This window comes from Moschus berezovskii, chromosome Y, assembly GCF_049115385.1.
Source record: "Moschus berezovskii isolate FMDL1 chromosome Y, NW_MosBer_1.0, whole genome shotgun sequence".
NCBI classification, from domain to species: Eukaryota; Metazoa; Chordata; class Mammalia; order Artiodactyla; family Moschidae; genus Moschus; species Moschus berezovskii.
The window spans coordinates 12,132,412-12,149,728 of NC_142489.1; the positions used below are offsets into that span (position 1 = coordinate 12,132,412).

Sequence of the window (17,317 nt, forward strand, 5' to 3'; positions counted from 1 at the left end):
CTTGGTTTTGTTACTCAACTAACTGATCTCCTTGAAGGCAAGGAAGATGTCTTATTTTATGTTTGTATTCCCAGTGCCAATCACAGTGTTTATCACCCTCTAGATCTTCAAAAAAGGCTGAATAAATGAAATCCAAAGTAAAACTCAGAACCTAGCTCATGTTACAAGAAAGTGAGTATGTGGCACGTCAAAACTGATCTTCAACAACAGCAGTGTTCTCCATTGAGAGAATCTCCTGTATCTCTTCTATCCAAGATGGTAGCCAAAAGCCCCTGTGGCTCTTGAGCATGTGAAATGTGACTTCTGCAAAAGAAGAACTGAAGTTTTGATTTTGAGTAATTTAAACAGCTACATGTGCCCAGTGGCCACCATCTTGGCTAGCACAGTCTCAAGGCCACACACCTCTATCCAATAAAGACCAGAAATAACTTTGTTAGCCATGGAAGCAGGCATTCATCTTATGCCTAACTTCATCATGGAGTCTGAGAATGGGAGAAGTGGGGATGATAGAACACAAGAAAAAAGAGGTCTATTTTCTCTCTTGTATGACACAACACATATAGCAAGGCCAGGAATTTTAGCTGCTGTTGGTTTGGGAGCCTGGAGAATTTGGACTTTTAGTTGCGTTCCTCACTTCAACCTGATAGGAGTTCATAGGACAAAATGAGATTGACTTCCATCATTTGTGCTCACAAATCTCACATGTCTCACAAATCTCTTTAAGGTATCGACTTGCTAGTGGACTTGAACTGTATTGTGAACTGGGTTCCATTTTGGGCGGTTTCATTAATCCATTTCAGGGAGGTTGGTTTTCTTGAAAATAGCTGGTCATCTTTTGAAATGAAAGGAAGAACACTTTCTTATGAGGGCCTGGCATTTTTACTTTCCAATGAACTGTAGAGAGATATGGGGTTATCTCCCAGGGACAGCAGAGCCTGGTGGGCTGCCGTCTTTGGGGTCGCACAGAGTCGGACACTACTGAAGCGACTTCGCAGCAGCAGCAGCAGCAGCAGTTTAGCATGGAATGATCATCAAAATGGAAAGGCCTAGCTCCAGTGTTTCATGCTGGGTAGTCATTCCCTGTCTACTGTAAAGACCGTTTGAGGGAAAATAATTTAGCCACCTTAATGTGCTTGCCCTTAAGTCATGAACTGCTCTTGATTGCTGTTAAACATTATAATGCATTCAAAGTTCTATTTCTCTGGATAGTATAAACAGGGATGGGAGGTCAGGAGAGGGACTGACATTACCTTGAGGCCTGCACTACTCCAGTGAAATGTAAAATGTCTCCGAACTGAAAATGTCACCTGACTCAATCCCCAGGAAAGTCTTTATGGACATCTCAAGTCAAAGTTGATTTGAAAAATTATTTCTCAAGAATGAAGAATGAACTGTGGCTCTCTCCTTCATTTCACTTCATGGATGCTCATTTTGTCCCCTCCCACCCCACCTCTGTTCCTTTTTCCTCTTCAAGTACTTAAACATCACTCACCTGTTCTGGGTTCTTATTCTCAACATGTGCATTGGGCAGGGGCAGGTTGAAGCTGAGGAGGTGGGTTCGGGGGACAAGTATGATTAAATTGCTTGTGCTGCCTGACTCTGGGGGAACATTTTTATTTAAAAGCTGAGCTTATTTCTGGTATTGACATTAATGAAACCTGAGTGGGCCCATTTGAGTGGATCTGGGTGGCTTGGTACTTCTAGGGACCCATATGTCCACTCTCTTTCCATACTGATTCCCTTGATATTTTTCTGATCACAGCAATAGTGTAATTACTGTATTTGACTTTTCTGGTTGCCCAGGACGTCAGAGGCTGGGGAAAGCCATTGGTTGCTGCTGCTGCAAAAAAAAGAAATATCTACCTGAAACCCCATAATGGTGAGGCTGGGGGGAACTTGACGGTCACTTTTCTTCATAGAACAGCAGCCTCACTGCTGTTCTTCTGACATTGTTTGTGGGGTGATTGCTTCTCATTGTCACTTGAGCAGGGGTCCCCTAACCTCAACCCTGGGTCAATCAGGATGTGGTAGAGTTGTGTCTTGCTCCATAACCATTTGCCACTTAGCTGCTGTGCCACACACCCCGAGCAAATTGAGCTATGTTTTCCACTGAAGCCCCCAGGTCCTCACCCACAGAATGAGATGAGGACAGCTCCGCTTGGCCCCTGCGATGTAAGCTGTTACCCAAAGAGCACGCAGGGCAGAGGGAGGAGTCAACCTTCTCTGTTAACGCAGGGTCTTCATGAAGTCGTAGGTGTTTTGCCCTTACCAGCTGTGTTTTCTCTCCCCTGGGTCCAGGCTGCTTTGAATGCTGCATCGAGTGTCTGGGCAGAGTCCCCTACGCCTCCCTGGTGGCCATCATCCTCTGCTTCTCGGGTGTCGCCCTGTTCTGCGGCTGTGGGCACGTGGCTCTGGCAGGCACCATGGCGATCCTGGAGCAGCACTTCTCCACCAACACCAGTGACCATGCCCTGCCAAGTAGGTGTAAGTTGCCTCCTTCCTTTTAGAAATGCATTTAAAGTACCACCACCCCAGGAGGGTTGCAGAAAAACTGCTGTGGGCGCCCCTGGGAGAAAATAGATGCCTTTCATTCACGCTCCCCAGGAGAAGACAGAAAAAGGGCCAGGAAAGAAGGGAAAAGAAAGGGCCAGGTGTGCAGTGGGTGTTGGGGACCTGGGATAGGATGGCTTCTGGAGAATGGGACAGTGCACACATAAGACACAATGAACGGGTGGCCAAGGGGGATGGTGGCAACACTACCCAGCCTCTCACCGATTTACCATGGTCCCCGAGTAACAGATGCCCTCCAGTGCTGTCAGGGAAAATGGCCAGCAGTGGCCTGGTAGGAGCCTGTCAAGGACTTAGCCCCACCTGAAGTTGACAGGAGTAGGACTTGGACGTTCATTCTTCAAGCAAAGGAAAAATCCCTGGGGATCCTCCAGTTCAGAAAAGGGGAAGTTTTACGGGTATGGCCTCAGCTCTGCTGTCCCAGAATCCTCCTGAGTATCCAACTTCCATGCATGGATTCTCATAAGCGTGCCTGCCTGGCAGCAGTGTATTGATGATTGTCTTTGTGTATCTTCCCCTGCCCCTCACTGATTTTTCCTTCCTTACTCCCAAAGTTCGACAGTCTTTAGGTGACTTGTGATTGGGAGATACTTTTCTACCAGCCCTTTGAAAAAGGCAGGAATTAATTTTTATGAAATAAGGGAAGCATGTTGGAAGAGTCCTTGGGAAATTTTATTTTTTATCTGTGAAATGATTCAAAGAAATCAGCAGTGGTGGAGGCCATGAGGAGGATCAAGCAGGACAAGGGATTCAATGAGTGCCAATTGTGTATAAAAAAAGACCAAGAAATATTTACCATGACTAAGTCTCAGGAAAGCATGGTAGTTTACTTAGCTGGTGATGTTGATAAGTGGCTCTCAAACTTGGAAGAATGTTTTTTAAAAAATCCCCAGGTCTATGTTTCACCCCAGACTAATTGAGTCATAATCTCGGGGGATAGGACCCAGGTACCATAGTCTCTAACTCACCAGCTGGTTCCACTGGGCAGCCAAAGGTTGTCATCTGCATTTATGTTGGTTTTCATAGGACCAAATTAGATGTGAATTAACTTGCTTGATACTTTATCACTTGTGTTATGACAGTGTCTTGCGCGGAAAGCTTTTGCCCAAGTTACTCCATAGCGAGGCCATGAATGCTTACTTAGGGGTTGTAGCAGAAAACCGTTAAGCACAAAGCCTGGCCTGGTTGGGAGACATTCTGATGTGGTGGAAGGGATAGGAGGTCCACTGGACCCAAGTTGAAATGCTGGTTGTATGTGTGTCCTGGATGAGTGGCTATAACTTGTCAATCTATGCATTTACTTACATGCAAAGGAGCATCATCTAGTAAGTACTAAAAGTCCACTGGGGCCCCGCCCAAAGGAAACATCTCCCTGATCTGGGAAGTTGCCCACCCCTTGGAAGAAGGGCCCAGGTTGCTGTGGTCTGGGCAGGGGTGCCTGTCTGCGGCACTCCCACTGAAGCCATCAGTGGGCCAACTGTCACAGGATGTCACCTACCCCACGGCCTCCCCTCCAGAGGCCAAAATCAGGCCGCAAATGTAACCACTTGGGATCTTCTTCTTTTTGCAGAATTCAACTGATGCAGTATGTCATCTATGGAATTGCGTCCTTTTTCTTCTTGTATGGGATCATTCTGCTGGCAGAAGGCTTCTACACCACGAGTGCAGTGAAAGAACTGCACGGGGAGTTTAAAACAACCGCTTGTGGCTGGTGTATCAGCGGGATGATGAGTATGCATGAAATGATACAAAATTCAAGTTTTTTCTGTCTGGTATGGTTTTTGGCAACCGCTTCCCTTTGCTGACATGTGGTCTGTGATTGCATTCACTCAGCAAATCTGAGACGTATCTGTGACCCAATGGAGCCTGACCAGTTCCTTCTCTGGCCTTTCACGGGCAGTGTTTGCTGACCTCTGGCCTAGAGGAGGACAGAACTTAAAAGGGGCTCGGTAAGAGACAGGGTCAGAAAGTGCTCTATCACAAAAAGAGACTCAGGGGTGGAGGGAGAGGTGGGAAGGAGGCATTTTTGGAGTTGGAGTTGGGGTGGTGGTGTTGAAGTGGGGTTTATAATGGCCTATGCCAAGCAGCTGGATGTGTGGGTCTGGCATTTGAAAACTGGTCAGATGCGAAGAAAACAGCTGGGGAGTTGAGAGAGATGCACTCATATGGAGGCAGAAAGTCATGGAAGGAGGAAGATAAACACCTAGGCTGCAGGGCTGAGGACACCAACTGAGCTCTCTGCTGTCCTAAGGTGAGGACTCTTAAAGATGTAAAACCAAGCAAGACTAGAGGAAAATGAGCATTTGAGCAGGTTTACTGTGCACTAAGCTTGTGTTCATGGCTATTGTAAATGTAGCAAAGGTGCATCTAATGCTCGTTAGTAATTCCACAGGATCTTGAAGCTACCCAGGTTCTTTTCCAGAAAGAACTTCCTGTAGTGGTGGTTGTTCTACATCCCATCTATCATGCAGAATAAAGGCAATTTGGAACAGAGTTCTAATGCAGTGGCCTGTGAGAGCATCCACACACCTTGGTAACTGTGGAACTGATACTTACAAGGCACGACTGGAGAAGGCCTTGTCCCAGCTAGCTCGGTGACCTTGGACATAAACAGCCTGCTTTGGCTACTCACATCCTTACTAAATACGGATCTGCAAAACTACAGAATTTCCCTTGTATCTGCTATGGTCCAGTGACTGCATCCAGCAAGTTTAGTATTAGGAGATATATATTATTATTCCTCCCAGGGATTGCACTGGTTGGTGACGATTCTTTCTCCTTCTTGTCCTAGTTTGTCTTCCTCACCTATGTGTTGGGAGTGGCCTGGTTGGGTGTGTTTGGTTTCTCGGCGGTGCCATTGTTTATGTTCTACAACATATGGCCCACCTGTGAAGTCATCAAGTCCCCCCAAACCAACAGGACAGCAGGAGTGGAGCAGATCTGTGTGGCCATCTGGCAATATGATACTTCCTGTGTGGTCCCGTGATTCATTTGTGTTCTATGTGCATATGCAGATTTAAATTATTACAGGGTTGTAATAAGAATAATCCTAATAGTCATTAGAATGGAGAAGAGCAGAGGAAAGCAGAGAAGACTGAAGAAACAAGACTCTGGAGATCAGGGGATGAGACCCTAGAGAGTCAGGAGGGTAACTCCGGAGACTTGGGAGATGAGATCCAAGACTAGAGACTTCAGAGATCTGGGATAGGAGACTCAGGAAATGAGACCCCAGAGACTCAGGAGACGAGACACTGGACAGTAGACTCAGGAGATGAGACTTGGGAGACTAAGGAGATGAGATGAGACTTAGGCTATTCAGGACAGGACAGTTAGGAGACTTGGGAGGCAACACAGTGGTGACTCAGGAGATTAGACTCAGGAGACGAGACCCTGGATAGCAGACTCAGGAGAGGAGACTTAGGAGACTAAAGGAGATGAGATTTAGGAGACTCAGGAGATGAGACCTGAGTGATTCAGGAGATGAGATCCAAGGGTCTCAGGATAGGAGACTGTGAAGAGGAGACTCATGAGAGGAGATTTAGGCTACTCATGAGCGGAGAGACAGGAGATTCAGGAGAGGAGATCTATAGCCACGGGAGATGAGACCCTGCAGGCTCAGGAGATGAGACCCTGGACAGGAGGAGAGTCAGGAGAAAGACCCTGGAGACTCAGGAGACAAGACTCTGGAGATAAGCGAATGAGACTCAGGAAAGGAGACCCTGGAGACTCAGGAGACAAGATTCTGGACAGGATACACTATTGACTCGGGAAAGCACACTCAGGAAAGGACACCTACAATACTCAGCAGACAAGACTTAGACTACTCAAGAAAGGAGAGTCATGAGACTTAGCAGACGAGACTCAAGAGATGAGACCCTAGTGTCTCAGGATATCAAGAAAGGAGACTCAGGAGAGGAGACTTAGGAGATGAGACTCTGGAGGTTAGACCCTGAAGACTCAGGAGACTCCAGAGATAAGACTCAGGAGAGGAGATTTTGGAAACTCAGGATATGAGTGGAGACTTTGAATATTCAGGAGAGGAGATGCGGCTCTAGAGACTCAAGGAGAACATAAAATCCGGGCATATTTTAAAGTCATTCAAAGGGACTCTAACAAAGCTGAGCGCTGGATACCTATTCAAACATATTTTTCTGAGTGGGCACTTTACCTAAGTTCAGTTCATCTTGAGAGGCCACAGAAAGGGCCACGGCACCTCCTGTCCATCACTGCAAACCAGACATCCCTCCTGAGTGAGAAAAGACAGTAGTACTTCTGTCCAGGATGGTGGAAATCCTGTTGTTGGCAGGATCAACTAGGGGGAAAGAGTTTTCCATTAGAATTGAAGAGGAAATAATTGTTCTTTTCAAAGCTTTTCTAGAAGAGCTTTCTTCCTGTCTGATTTATCCTCAGCATTTTACCTTGAACCATAATACAAAACTTAACCTAAAATGCACCTTGCACTGATCTCTTCTCATAGAACCAAAGTTTCAACTACACTGTTCTTTAGAACAGGTGGAAAACAGAGGCTCAAGTTGATTTTGAAAATATTTGTAAATGAATATCTAGGTTCATGTATCATTTCCTTACTCTTCACCATTCACTACAAATGTCTCGTCATCAGTAATCATTTAAAAAAATCTGTTCTTGAAATCAGTGGTTTCATCATGTCCCATTCTCCTGAAACAAAGACTTACTACTGGTCCATAACAAAGGTAGAAGGAATAGTTTTTAAGTATCTCCCTTTCTGACCTCCTGGGAGACAAGAGAACTTGAGGTGTGTTTTGTTTTTAAGGGCACATCGAGGCATTAATGGCAGAAAAAGCAGCCTCCGCCATATGGACGAGGTGACCACAGAAGGAGCTGGATACAGCAAGGACACCACAGGCTGAACTGGCCTCACTCTGTGGGGAAGTACAGTGGTTTTCCAAGCTTCCAATTGGACTTTCAATCCAGAAGCAGTTCTGAGATACTTGTATAACACAGCAAAAAAGAACAGAAAAGCATACAAAATGGAAGTGCAGATTACAGAATATAAACAAATTCCTCTGTCAAATTGCCAAGAACCTTTCTGAGCATAGCCTCTCCCTTTCAGAATGGAGTCAGGGCCAACCATGGTGAAAGAGCTTGAGGAGCAAGGATGCAGACCGTGAAGTTCAGGGTAAGATGTGTTTGGTTTTAGGAGGAGGAAATGCCTTATGTTGCGGGGGCGGGGGGGGGGGCGGGGAGGGGTTGTTATCCTGCAGCTGTTGAACTTGAGTACAGGAACTGTTGAACTCGAGTTCAAGCTCAACTAACCAAAGCATAATTTGTCTAATTCTCTCATGGACTAGTTGCCTTTGTTCTTGCCCTGTTGTCCAAATAGGACTTTTTATTATTGCAGACAGTTTCTTCTGCAGAGGGCAGATGCATCAATTGTTGATGAAGAACATAGCACATGATTGTTTTGTAATTACCTCTGAAAGTGGAGCGGCCCAGTGCAAGCAGGGACACTGGCCTTTGTGCTAATCACTAACCTTCTGCTGGGATTCACTTTCTAGGAATTATCCCTTGGAATGCTTTCCCAGGAAGAATATGTGGCTCGGCCCTAGAAAACACCTGCAACACCAACGAGGTAGGCCCCGGCCCCTCAGCTGGTCCTAGACGACCACTGGGCACTTCAGGCTGAGGCAAAGGGTGCTCCTAGGAAGAAAGACCATGAGAGTCTGAGCCACCTTTTTGCACCTAGATAATGGCCCTGTCCCATGGCTGAATCTAGAGTGACAGTCCTGTGCCACTGGACAGCTTACTCTCTTGATGATATTTGGAGAGTGATCCCAATCCTGCCCAATCTGAATATATCTCGATTCTTCTCTTTCATCTTCAGATCGTTTGTCAAAGTAGAACATTTGTCACAGGACCAATGTAAATTTCCCCAGAGAGGATTGCCCTCAATTTGTATACAACTGAATTTTTATACATTGGCAACTTAGTCTTTTAAGACTGAGTTGCTGCTATTGCTTGTTCATCCTCCAGTTCAGTTCAGTTCAGTTCAGTCTGGCAGTAGTGTCCGACTCTCTGCGACCCCATGAATCACAGCACGCCAGGCCTCCCTGTCCATCACCAACTCCTGGATTTCACTCAAACTCATGTCCATCGAGTCGGTGATGCCATCCATCCATCTCATTCTCTGTCGTCCCCTTCTCCTCTGGCCCCAACCTTTCCCAGAACAGGGTCATTTCCAGTGAGTCAACTCGTTGCATGAGGTGGCCAAAGTATTGGAGTTTCAGTTTTAGCATCAGTCCTTCCAATGAACACCCAGGACTGATCTTCTTTAGAATGGACTGGTTGGATCTCCTTGCAGTCCAAGGGACTCTCAAGAGTCTTCTCCAGCACCACAATTCAAAAGCATCAATTCTTTGGCGATCAGCTTTCATCACAGTCCAACTCTCACATCCATACATGACCATGGGAAAAACCATAGCCTTGACTAGACGGAACTTTGTTGGCAAAGTAATGTCTCTGCTTTTTAATATACTATCTAGGTTGGTCATAACTTTCCTTCCAAGGAGTAAGCGTCTTTTAATTTCATGGCTGCAATCAGCATCTGCAGTGATTTTGGAGCCCCCAAAAATAAAGTCTGACACTGTTCTCACTGTTTTTCCATCTATTTCCCACGAAGTGATGGGACCAGATGCCATGATCTTTGTTTTCTGAATGTTGAACTTCAAGACAACCTTTTCACTCTCCTCTTTCACTTTCATCAAGAGGCTTCTGAGTTCCTCTTCACTTTCTGCCATAAGGGTAGTGTCATCTGCATATCTGAGATTATTGATATTTCTCCCGGCAATCTTGATTCCAGCTTGTGCTTCTTCCAGCCCAGCGTTCCTCATGATGTACTCTGCATATAAGTTAAATAAACAAGGTGACAATATAGAGCCTTGACGTACTCCTTTTCCTATTTGGAACCAGTCTGTTGTTACATGTACAGTTCTCACTGTTGCTTCCTGACCTGCATACAGGTTTCTCAAGAGGCAGGTCAGGTGGTCTGGTATTCCCATCTCTTTCAGAATGTTCCACAGTTCATTGTGATCCACACAGTCAGAGGCTTTGGCATAGTCAATGAAGCAGAAATAGATGTGTTTCTGGAACTCTCTTGCTTTCTCCATGTTCCAGCAGATGTTGGCAATTTGATCTCTGGTGCCTCTGCCTTTTCTAAAACCTGCTTGAACATCTGGGAGTTCATGGTTCACATATTGCTGAAGCCTGGCTTGGAGAATTTGGAGCATGTCTTTATTAGCATGTGAGATGAGTGCAATTGTGTGGTAGTTTGAGCATTCTTTGGCATTGCCTTTCTTTGGGATTGGAATGAAGACTGACCTTTTCCAGTCCTGTGGCCACTGCTGAGTTGTCCAAATTTGCTCGCATATTGAGTGCAGCCCTTTCACAGCATCATCTTTCAAGATTTGAAATAGCTCAACTGGAATTCCATCACCTTCACTAGCTTTGTTCATAGTAATGCTTTCTAAGCCCACTTGACTTCACATTCCAAGATGTCTGGCTCTAGGTCAGTGATCACGTTATCATGACTATCTTGGTCATGAAGATCTTTTTTAGACAGATCTTCTGTGTATTCTTGCCACCTCTTCTTAATATCTTCTGCTTCTGTTAGGTCCATACCATTTCTGTCCTTTATCGAGCCCATCTTTGCATGAAGTGTTCCCTTGGAATCTCTAATTTTCTTGAAGAGATCTCTTGTTTTTCCTATTCTGTTGTTTTCCTCTATTTCTTTGCATTGATCGCTGAGGAAAGCTTTCTTATCTGTCCTTGCTATTCTTTGGAACTCTGCAGTAAATCCTGACACACTATGGTTGAAAAATCTCTCTGCCCTAGAATAGTCTTCAGGAATTGGCTTATAACTGTATATAAAAGCAGATTCTCAAATGCACTGGTGAGAGTTTGCATTTAAGACGATCCTGACATGGTTTAGGAAGTAAGCTGCAACCGCAGTAATCAGGGCCTGCCTACCTGGTTGCTAGGCGTGTACATCCATGATCTGGGCCGCAGGTGGCAGGCAAGCAGGAGCAGGGTAATACCCTGTTAGTGGGGAGCAGCCTCAGCTATACCCATGTAATTGGCCTGGGGTACAGCCTCTTTCCAAGTGCTGAAAGCTCCCCAGGTAAGCCCAGCATGTGCCCGGACTTCAGAAATCAGCCCTACAGAGGAAAAGGGAGTGCACCCAGATTAGAGGAGTCCATCACTCCCCCGTAGAATGCTCACCTCAGTGCCCGGTTCTCTCCTAGTTCTACATGTCCTCAGTTCAGTTCAGTCGCTCAGTCGTGTCCGACTCTCCGCGACCCCATGAATCACAGCACGCCAGGCCTCCCTGTCCATCACCAACTCCCGGAGTTCACTCAAACTCATGTCCACAGAGTCGGTGATGCCATCCAGCCATCTCATTCTCCGTCGTCCCCTTCTCCTCCCGCCCCCAACCTTTCCCAGCATCAGAGTCTTTTCCAGTGAGTCAGCTCGTCGCATGAGGTGGCCAAAGTATTGCAGTTTCAGCTTTAGCATCAGTCCTTCCAATGAACATCCAGGATTGATCTCCTTTAGAATGGACTGGTTGGATCTCCTTGCAGTATAAGGGACTCTCAAAAGTCTTCTCCAACACCACAGTTCAAAAGCACCGATTCTTCGGCGATCAGCTTTCTTTACAGTCCAACTCTCACATCCATACATGACCACGGGAAAAACCATAGCCTTGACTAGACGGACCTTGGTTGGCAAAGTAATGTCTCTGCTTTTTAATATACTATCAAGGTTGGTCATAACTTTCCTTCCAAGGAGCAAGCACCTGTTTATCGTGGCCTGTGCTGGAGCTGGCACCAACGTCATTGCCCTGGTGAGTGCTGGCCCCCTTCCCTGCAGGCACCATCCTAACAGATTTCCCTTCCAGCCAACACACCTGGGATTCAGCCTTGGTTCAGGTGCCCCTGTGTAAACGTACCCCGTGTCTAGCTTGCAGGAAGAACGAGGTGCTGGTCTTGGCATTCATGGTAGGTGATGAGATTCAGATTCTGTGGGAAGAAGCCTTTTGCCTCCGTTTAAAGGCATCTTGTGGGGTATATATTGCGGATTCATGGACAGTGTACCCATGCCAGCAGCAGTGTTCCTCAGGCCTGACTGGAGCTTGCTGAACACATGTATTTTCTCCGTCAGGCCCCGTGCAGTCTCCCTGCGCTTAGAAACACTAGACGGCCCTTTAGTACTCTCATGAGGGACCACAGAAAGAGTGAGCTCACAAAAATGCAAAAACCAGGGCACACGATGAAAAGGATGCTTGTTTACAGCTGCCATAGGAAGGCAGAGCTTTGCCTTGGGCATGTTAGCTTTTCCTCATTCTGTGCATCCCCATGGCTGTGAGTGCTGACCTGAGAGTTAGGGAAATTTTAGCACAAGGACAGATTCATAAATATGGAAGATGCCACCACACAGGCATGTGTCTGTGTGTATTCACATGGACTGAAAACTTGGGAGGGCTTGGCTTGTGGTGTCCAGAGATCTAAGGTGGGTAGAGTGGGTAGAGTGAGGGGGAACCTCAAGTGCTGAGAAATGAGGAAGTGAGTCCTTCAGAGTCTGTCCAACCTTTGCTGTCATCCCTCCCCACGTGGAGGCAACCCTCTGTTCCCTCAGGGTGGGGACCTGTTCTCTGGGCTGATGACTTATATTGTACAGGTGAGACTCCAGAAACTTGAGTGTGCAGATATAATGGGCTTACAAATGACAAAAAAGAAACACCTTAGGCTCTGAGCTGGCTCCCATTCCCAGCCGAATTTAGAAGCGTCGGGGCAGCGGCCCACACTGCCTGTATCTTACTGTCCTGTTCTGTTCTCTTCCACTAGCTGATCTACATGATGGCTACCACATATAACTATGTGGTTTTGAAGTTTAAGAGCTGGAAAGATTGCTGCACTAAGTTCTAAGTTGCATAAGGCCAATAAGGAGCTTTAGAGAGCTATATTCCATAGCGTGAAGTATCACTGACCCCCAGACAAAAACAGAGCCTAGGTTTCTGCAGTTTTGTTACAGTAATTTGTAAATTGCTTTAGTTAACTCATTTTGCATGGTAGATTACTCAAATGACTTACCATACATGAACTACAAAATGATGATGAGATCTGGCTATTTCCACTTTGTGGAAAGGATTCAGTTATTTACTGACATTGGTGAACAGCCACTGAAAAACAATTTCTTTGAACTTAAACTCTGAGCAGTATCTCTAAGTGAAGTATTAAAACTGGAATACCTGTGTTTTCCATTATTTTTGCTTGCTTGATAACCCATTTCAGTAATGAACAAAAGCCCTGAAGATGAATTGGAAGAAACTGTTTTCATCTGGATTTGGTCTTCTCAGACTCTGTCTGGAAAATATTTTACACACATATTTTAAATGATTATAGTATTTTTAAAAAATGATTATAGGGTGGCTCACTACCAAGTAAATGCCCCTTAAATAAGCTGACAAAAATTTGAAGAAAAAGAGCTCACTTGTTATCTCTCAAAAAATATTTATATGTACTTTTATTTTTACACAACACCGTCAGTCCTTTCAGAGCCCACAGAATGGATAACCTCACAGTGTTGGATTGGGGTGAGTACTAACTGATTCCTCATAGCCACTTCTCAAACTGCACGTAAGATTCTAATGGGGAAAGTAATTGTGCTTGGATCTGAAAGTCTCCAATATGTTGAGAAGGAAATATAAGGAACTTGATATATAGATTTTGCAGGAAAGATGAGGAAAATAAGCAGGAAAGAAGCATTTGCCACATCAAACTGTAAAGGATGATCATAACAATTTCGACGTTTTATGAAGTGAAATCACGGCAGTTATACATGAAAACTAGTTTCACTACTAAAAGTGTGTTAAAACAGAGACTGCATGCTTTGCTGATAGTTCTTAATTTTGGTTTTGACATTCACTTAATTTTTCCATGTTAAATATGTAGTTTTATATTATTTACTCAAAATACACACCGTTTACACTTTCAGGCCTTTGGGGAAATTGATTTTTGTCCACAGATGGGAAAGATCTTTGCATGACACTCATTCCAAAATAACCACACAGCATGCTTCTGAACTTTTGCCTTCGTTTTTACAGTGACTCTTAAAATGGTAAAAAGCACCCTGTCGTATTTCATTTTTGTCTTTTCTTAACAGTAACTTGGGCCATTTTCTCCTGATTCAATATGTTTGTTTACTTTTTTCACCCTTTTAATATGAAGTGTCCTAGCAGAGCTTGCACTCAGTATCCAGTGCCTCTGATAGAAGAATGAGTATTAACCTGGAATAACCCTCTCCATTTTTACATCACAGAGCGTCTAATCTGCCTTCACAGCTTGCTTTGCCTTCTCACATGCTCACTAGCCATCATGCTCACCTTTCTTTTCAAGATCTACTTCCTCATGATACTGACTTCTAACTGGGCTTACATAAAGTATGCAAGCAAAATGCAGGCTTACCAGGATATCAAAGTAAAGGAAGAACAGAAACTGCAAAGATATCGTCCCAGTCAAAAGAACAACTCAATTCTTACACATAAATGTTTGCCAGAGGGTCTCAGCCAACAAATTTACAGCTCTGACAAATCATCATATAGCTGCTCTGCAGCACAGATGTGTACCCCACAAAACAAACTCATGTAGAAGTCCAAACACTTCACTGTCTGTCTCAAGCTGCTGGGATGTAGTTCTAGGAAAACCTTCCAGTAGGTAACTCTTTTTCTTTACAACAGATATTGGAGGTTTCATGGGAGCCATTTTAAAAGGCAACACTTCAACAAAATGAATATTTATCCTTTTGAAATTTGTGGCATGTTCACGATCCTACCAAGACACGCTGTGAGAACACGATACCCTTTGATAAGGTCCATGCCATAACAGCATCAGGCGGTATGACCACACATTCACTTCTACCATCTGTCCTCAAACACATCTAGGAACTAAAATGGAAAAAATCTCATTGACGTGACATTCCATTTCTGACCGCTGACATGTATGAAACTGTGCCTCAAAGATAAAGTGATTCTTAGAGTTGACCCTGGTAAGAAAAATATTAGCTGACCTCCCCAACACTCTTAAGTCCAGGACATACTAATTTCCTGGTCCAATCAGAAATCATTTTTTTCCTTTCCGTCAAGAATGCTAAAATGAGCCCATTATAGTAATTCTGAGACAGTGTCAGATTTTATTTTTTTGGGATCCAAAAACACTGCAGATGCTGATTGCAGCCAGGAAATTAAAAGACGCTTACTCCTTGGAAGGAAAGTTAGGACCAACCTAGATAGTATATTGAAAAGCAGAGACATTACTTTGCCAACCAAGGTCCGTCTAGTCAAGGCTATGGTTTTTCCCATGGTCATGTATGGAAGTGAGAGTTGGACTGTGAAGAAGGCTGATCGCTGAAGAATTGATGCTTTTGAAATGTGGTGTTGGAGAAGACTCTTGAGAGTCCCTTTTACTGCAAGGATATCCAACCAGTCCATTCTAAAGGAGATCAATCCTGGGTGTTCATTGGAAGGATGATGCTAAGGATGATGCTAAAGCTGAAACTGCAATACTTTGGCCACCTCATGCGACGAGTTGACTCACTGGAAAACTCTGATGCTGGGAAAGATTGGGGGTGGGGGGAGAGGGGACGACAGAGAATGAGATGGCTGGATGGCATCACCAACTCTATGGACATAAGTTTGAGTGAACTCTGGAAGTTGGTGATGGACAGGGAGGCCTGGCGTGCTGTGATTCATGGGGTGGCAGAGAGTCGGACACGACTGAGGGACTGAACTGAACTGAACTGAACTGAACGATGGATGGAGCTAGATTCAGACTGACAAGCTATCCAGAATCAATTTTGTAATAGATTTCTTTTAAAAAAATGTCAGCTTTGCCTTAATGAGTATTTGTTTTCAATTTCTAAGAACTCACAATCAATTCGGTTCAGTTCAGTTACTCAGTTGTGTCCGACTCTTTGCGACCCCATGAATCACAGCAAGCCACGCCTCCCTGTCCATCACCAACTCCTGGAGTTCACTCAAACTCATGTTCATCAGTCGGTGATGCCATCCAGCCATCTCATTCTCCGTCATTCCCTTCTCCTCCCGCCCCCAACCTTTCCCAGCATCAGGGTCTTTTCCAGCGAGTCAACTAGTCGCCTGAGGTGGCCAAAGTATTGGAGTTTCAGTTTTAGCATCAGTCCTTCCAAAGAACACCCAGGACTGATCTTTAGAATGGACTGGTTGGATCTCCTTGCAGTCCAAGGAACTCTCAAGAGTTTTCTCTAGCACCACAATTCAAAAGCATCAATTCTTCGGCGATCAGCTTTCTTCACAGTCCAACTCTCACATCCATACGTGACCACTGGGAAAACCATAGCCTTGATTAGACCGACCTTGGTTGGCAAAGTAATGTCTCTGCTTTTTAATATACTATCTAGGTTGGTCATAAGTTTCCTTCCAAGGAGTAAGCGTCTTTTAATTTCATGGTTGCAATCAACATCCGCAGTGATTTTGGAGCACAAAATAATAAAGTCTGAAACTGTTTCCACTGTTTCCTCATCTATTTCCCATGAAGTGATGGGGCCAGATGCCATGATCTTTGTTTCTCAATGTTGAGCTTCAAGCCAACTTTTTCATCTCCTCTTTCACGTTCATCAGGAGGCTTTTGAGTTTCTCTTCACTTTCTGCCATAAGGGTGGTGTCATCTGCATATCTGAGGTTATTGATATTTCTCCCAGCAATCTTGATTCCAGCTTGTGCTTCTTCCAGCCCAGCGTTCCTCACGATGTACTCTACATATCAGTTAAATAAGCACGGTGACAATACATAACCTTGAAGGACTCCTTTTCCTATTTGGAACCAGTCTGTTGTTCCATGTCCAGTTCTAACTGTTGCTTCCTGACCTGCATACAGGTTTCTCAAGAGGCAGGTCAGGTGGTCTGGTATTCCCATCTCTTTCAGAATTTTCCACAGTTTATTGTGATCCACACAGTTAAAGGCTTTGGCATAGTGAATGAAGCAGAAATAGATGTTTTTCTGGAACTCTCTTGCTTTCTCCATGATCCAGCAGATGTTGGCGATTTAATCTCTGGTTCCTCTGCCTTTTTAAAAACTGGCTTGAACATCTGGAAGTTCACGGTTCACATATTGCTGAAGCCTGGCTTGGAGAACTTTGAGCATTACTTTGCTAGCGTGTGAGATGAGTGCAATTGTGTGGTAGTTTGAGCATTCTTTGGCATTGCCTTTCTTTGGGATTGGAATGAAGACTGACCTTTTCCAGTCCTGTGGCCACTGCTGAGTTGTCCAAATTTGCTCGCATATTGAGTGCAGCCCTTTCACAGCATCATCTTTCAGGATTTGAAATAGCTCAACTGGAATTCCATCACCTCCACTAGCTTTGTTTGTAGTGATGCTTTCTAAGGCCCACTTGACTTCACATTCCAAGATGTCTGGCTCTAGGTCAGTGATCATGCAGTCATGATTATCTTGGTCGTGAAGATATTTTTTGGACAGTTCTTCTGTGTATTCTTGCCACCTCTTCTTAATATCTTCTGCTTCTGTTAGGTCCATACCATTTCTGTCCTTTATCGAGCCCATCTTTGCATGAAATATTCCCTTGGAATCTCTAATTTTCTTGAGATCTCTTGTCTTTCCCATTCTGTTGTTTTCCTCTATTTCTTTGCATTGATCACTGAGGAAGGCTTTCTTATCTCTCCTTGC

General features: G+C 44.7%; 1 protein-coding gene across 1 annotated transcript; it reads left to right on the forward strand.

Moving 5' to 3' along the window:
* The first annotated feature begins 439 nt into the window (after positions 1-439).
* On the forward strand, positions 440-12,527 carry LOC129557925 (neuronal membrane glycoprotein M6-b-like). The gene is made up of 8 exons (XM_088834392.1): positions 440-527; positions 2,299-2,482; positions 4,139-4,294; positions 5,359-5,530; positions 8,105-8,179; positions 10,848-10,855; positions 11,389-11,446; positions 12,447-12,527. The coding sequence occupies exons 1-8, from the start codon at positions 440-442 to the stop codon at positions 12,525-12,527; spliced, it is 822 nt and encodes a 273-aa protein (XP_088690518.1).
* The last annotated feature ends 4,790 nt before the right edge of the window (positions 12,528-17,317 follow it).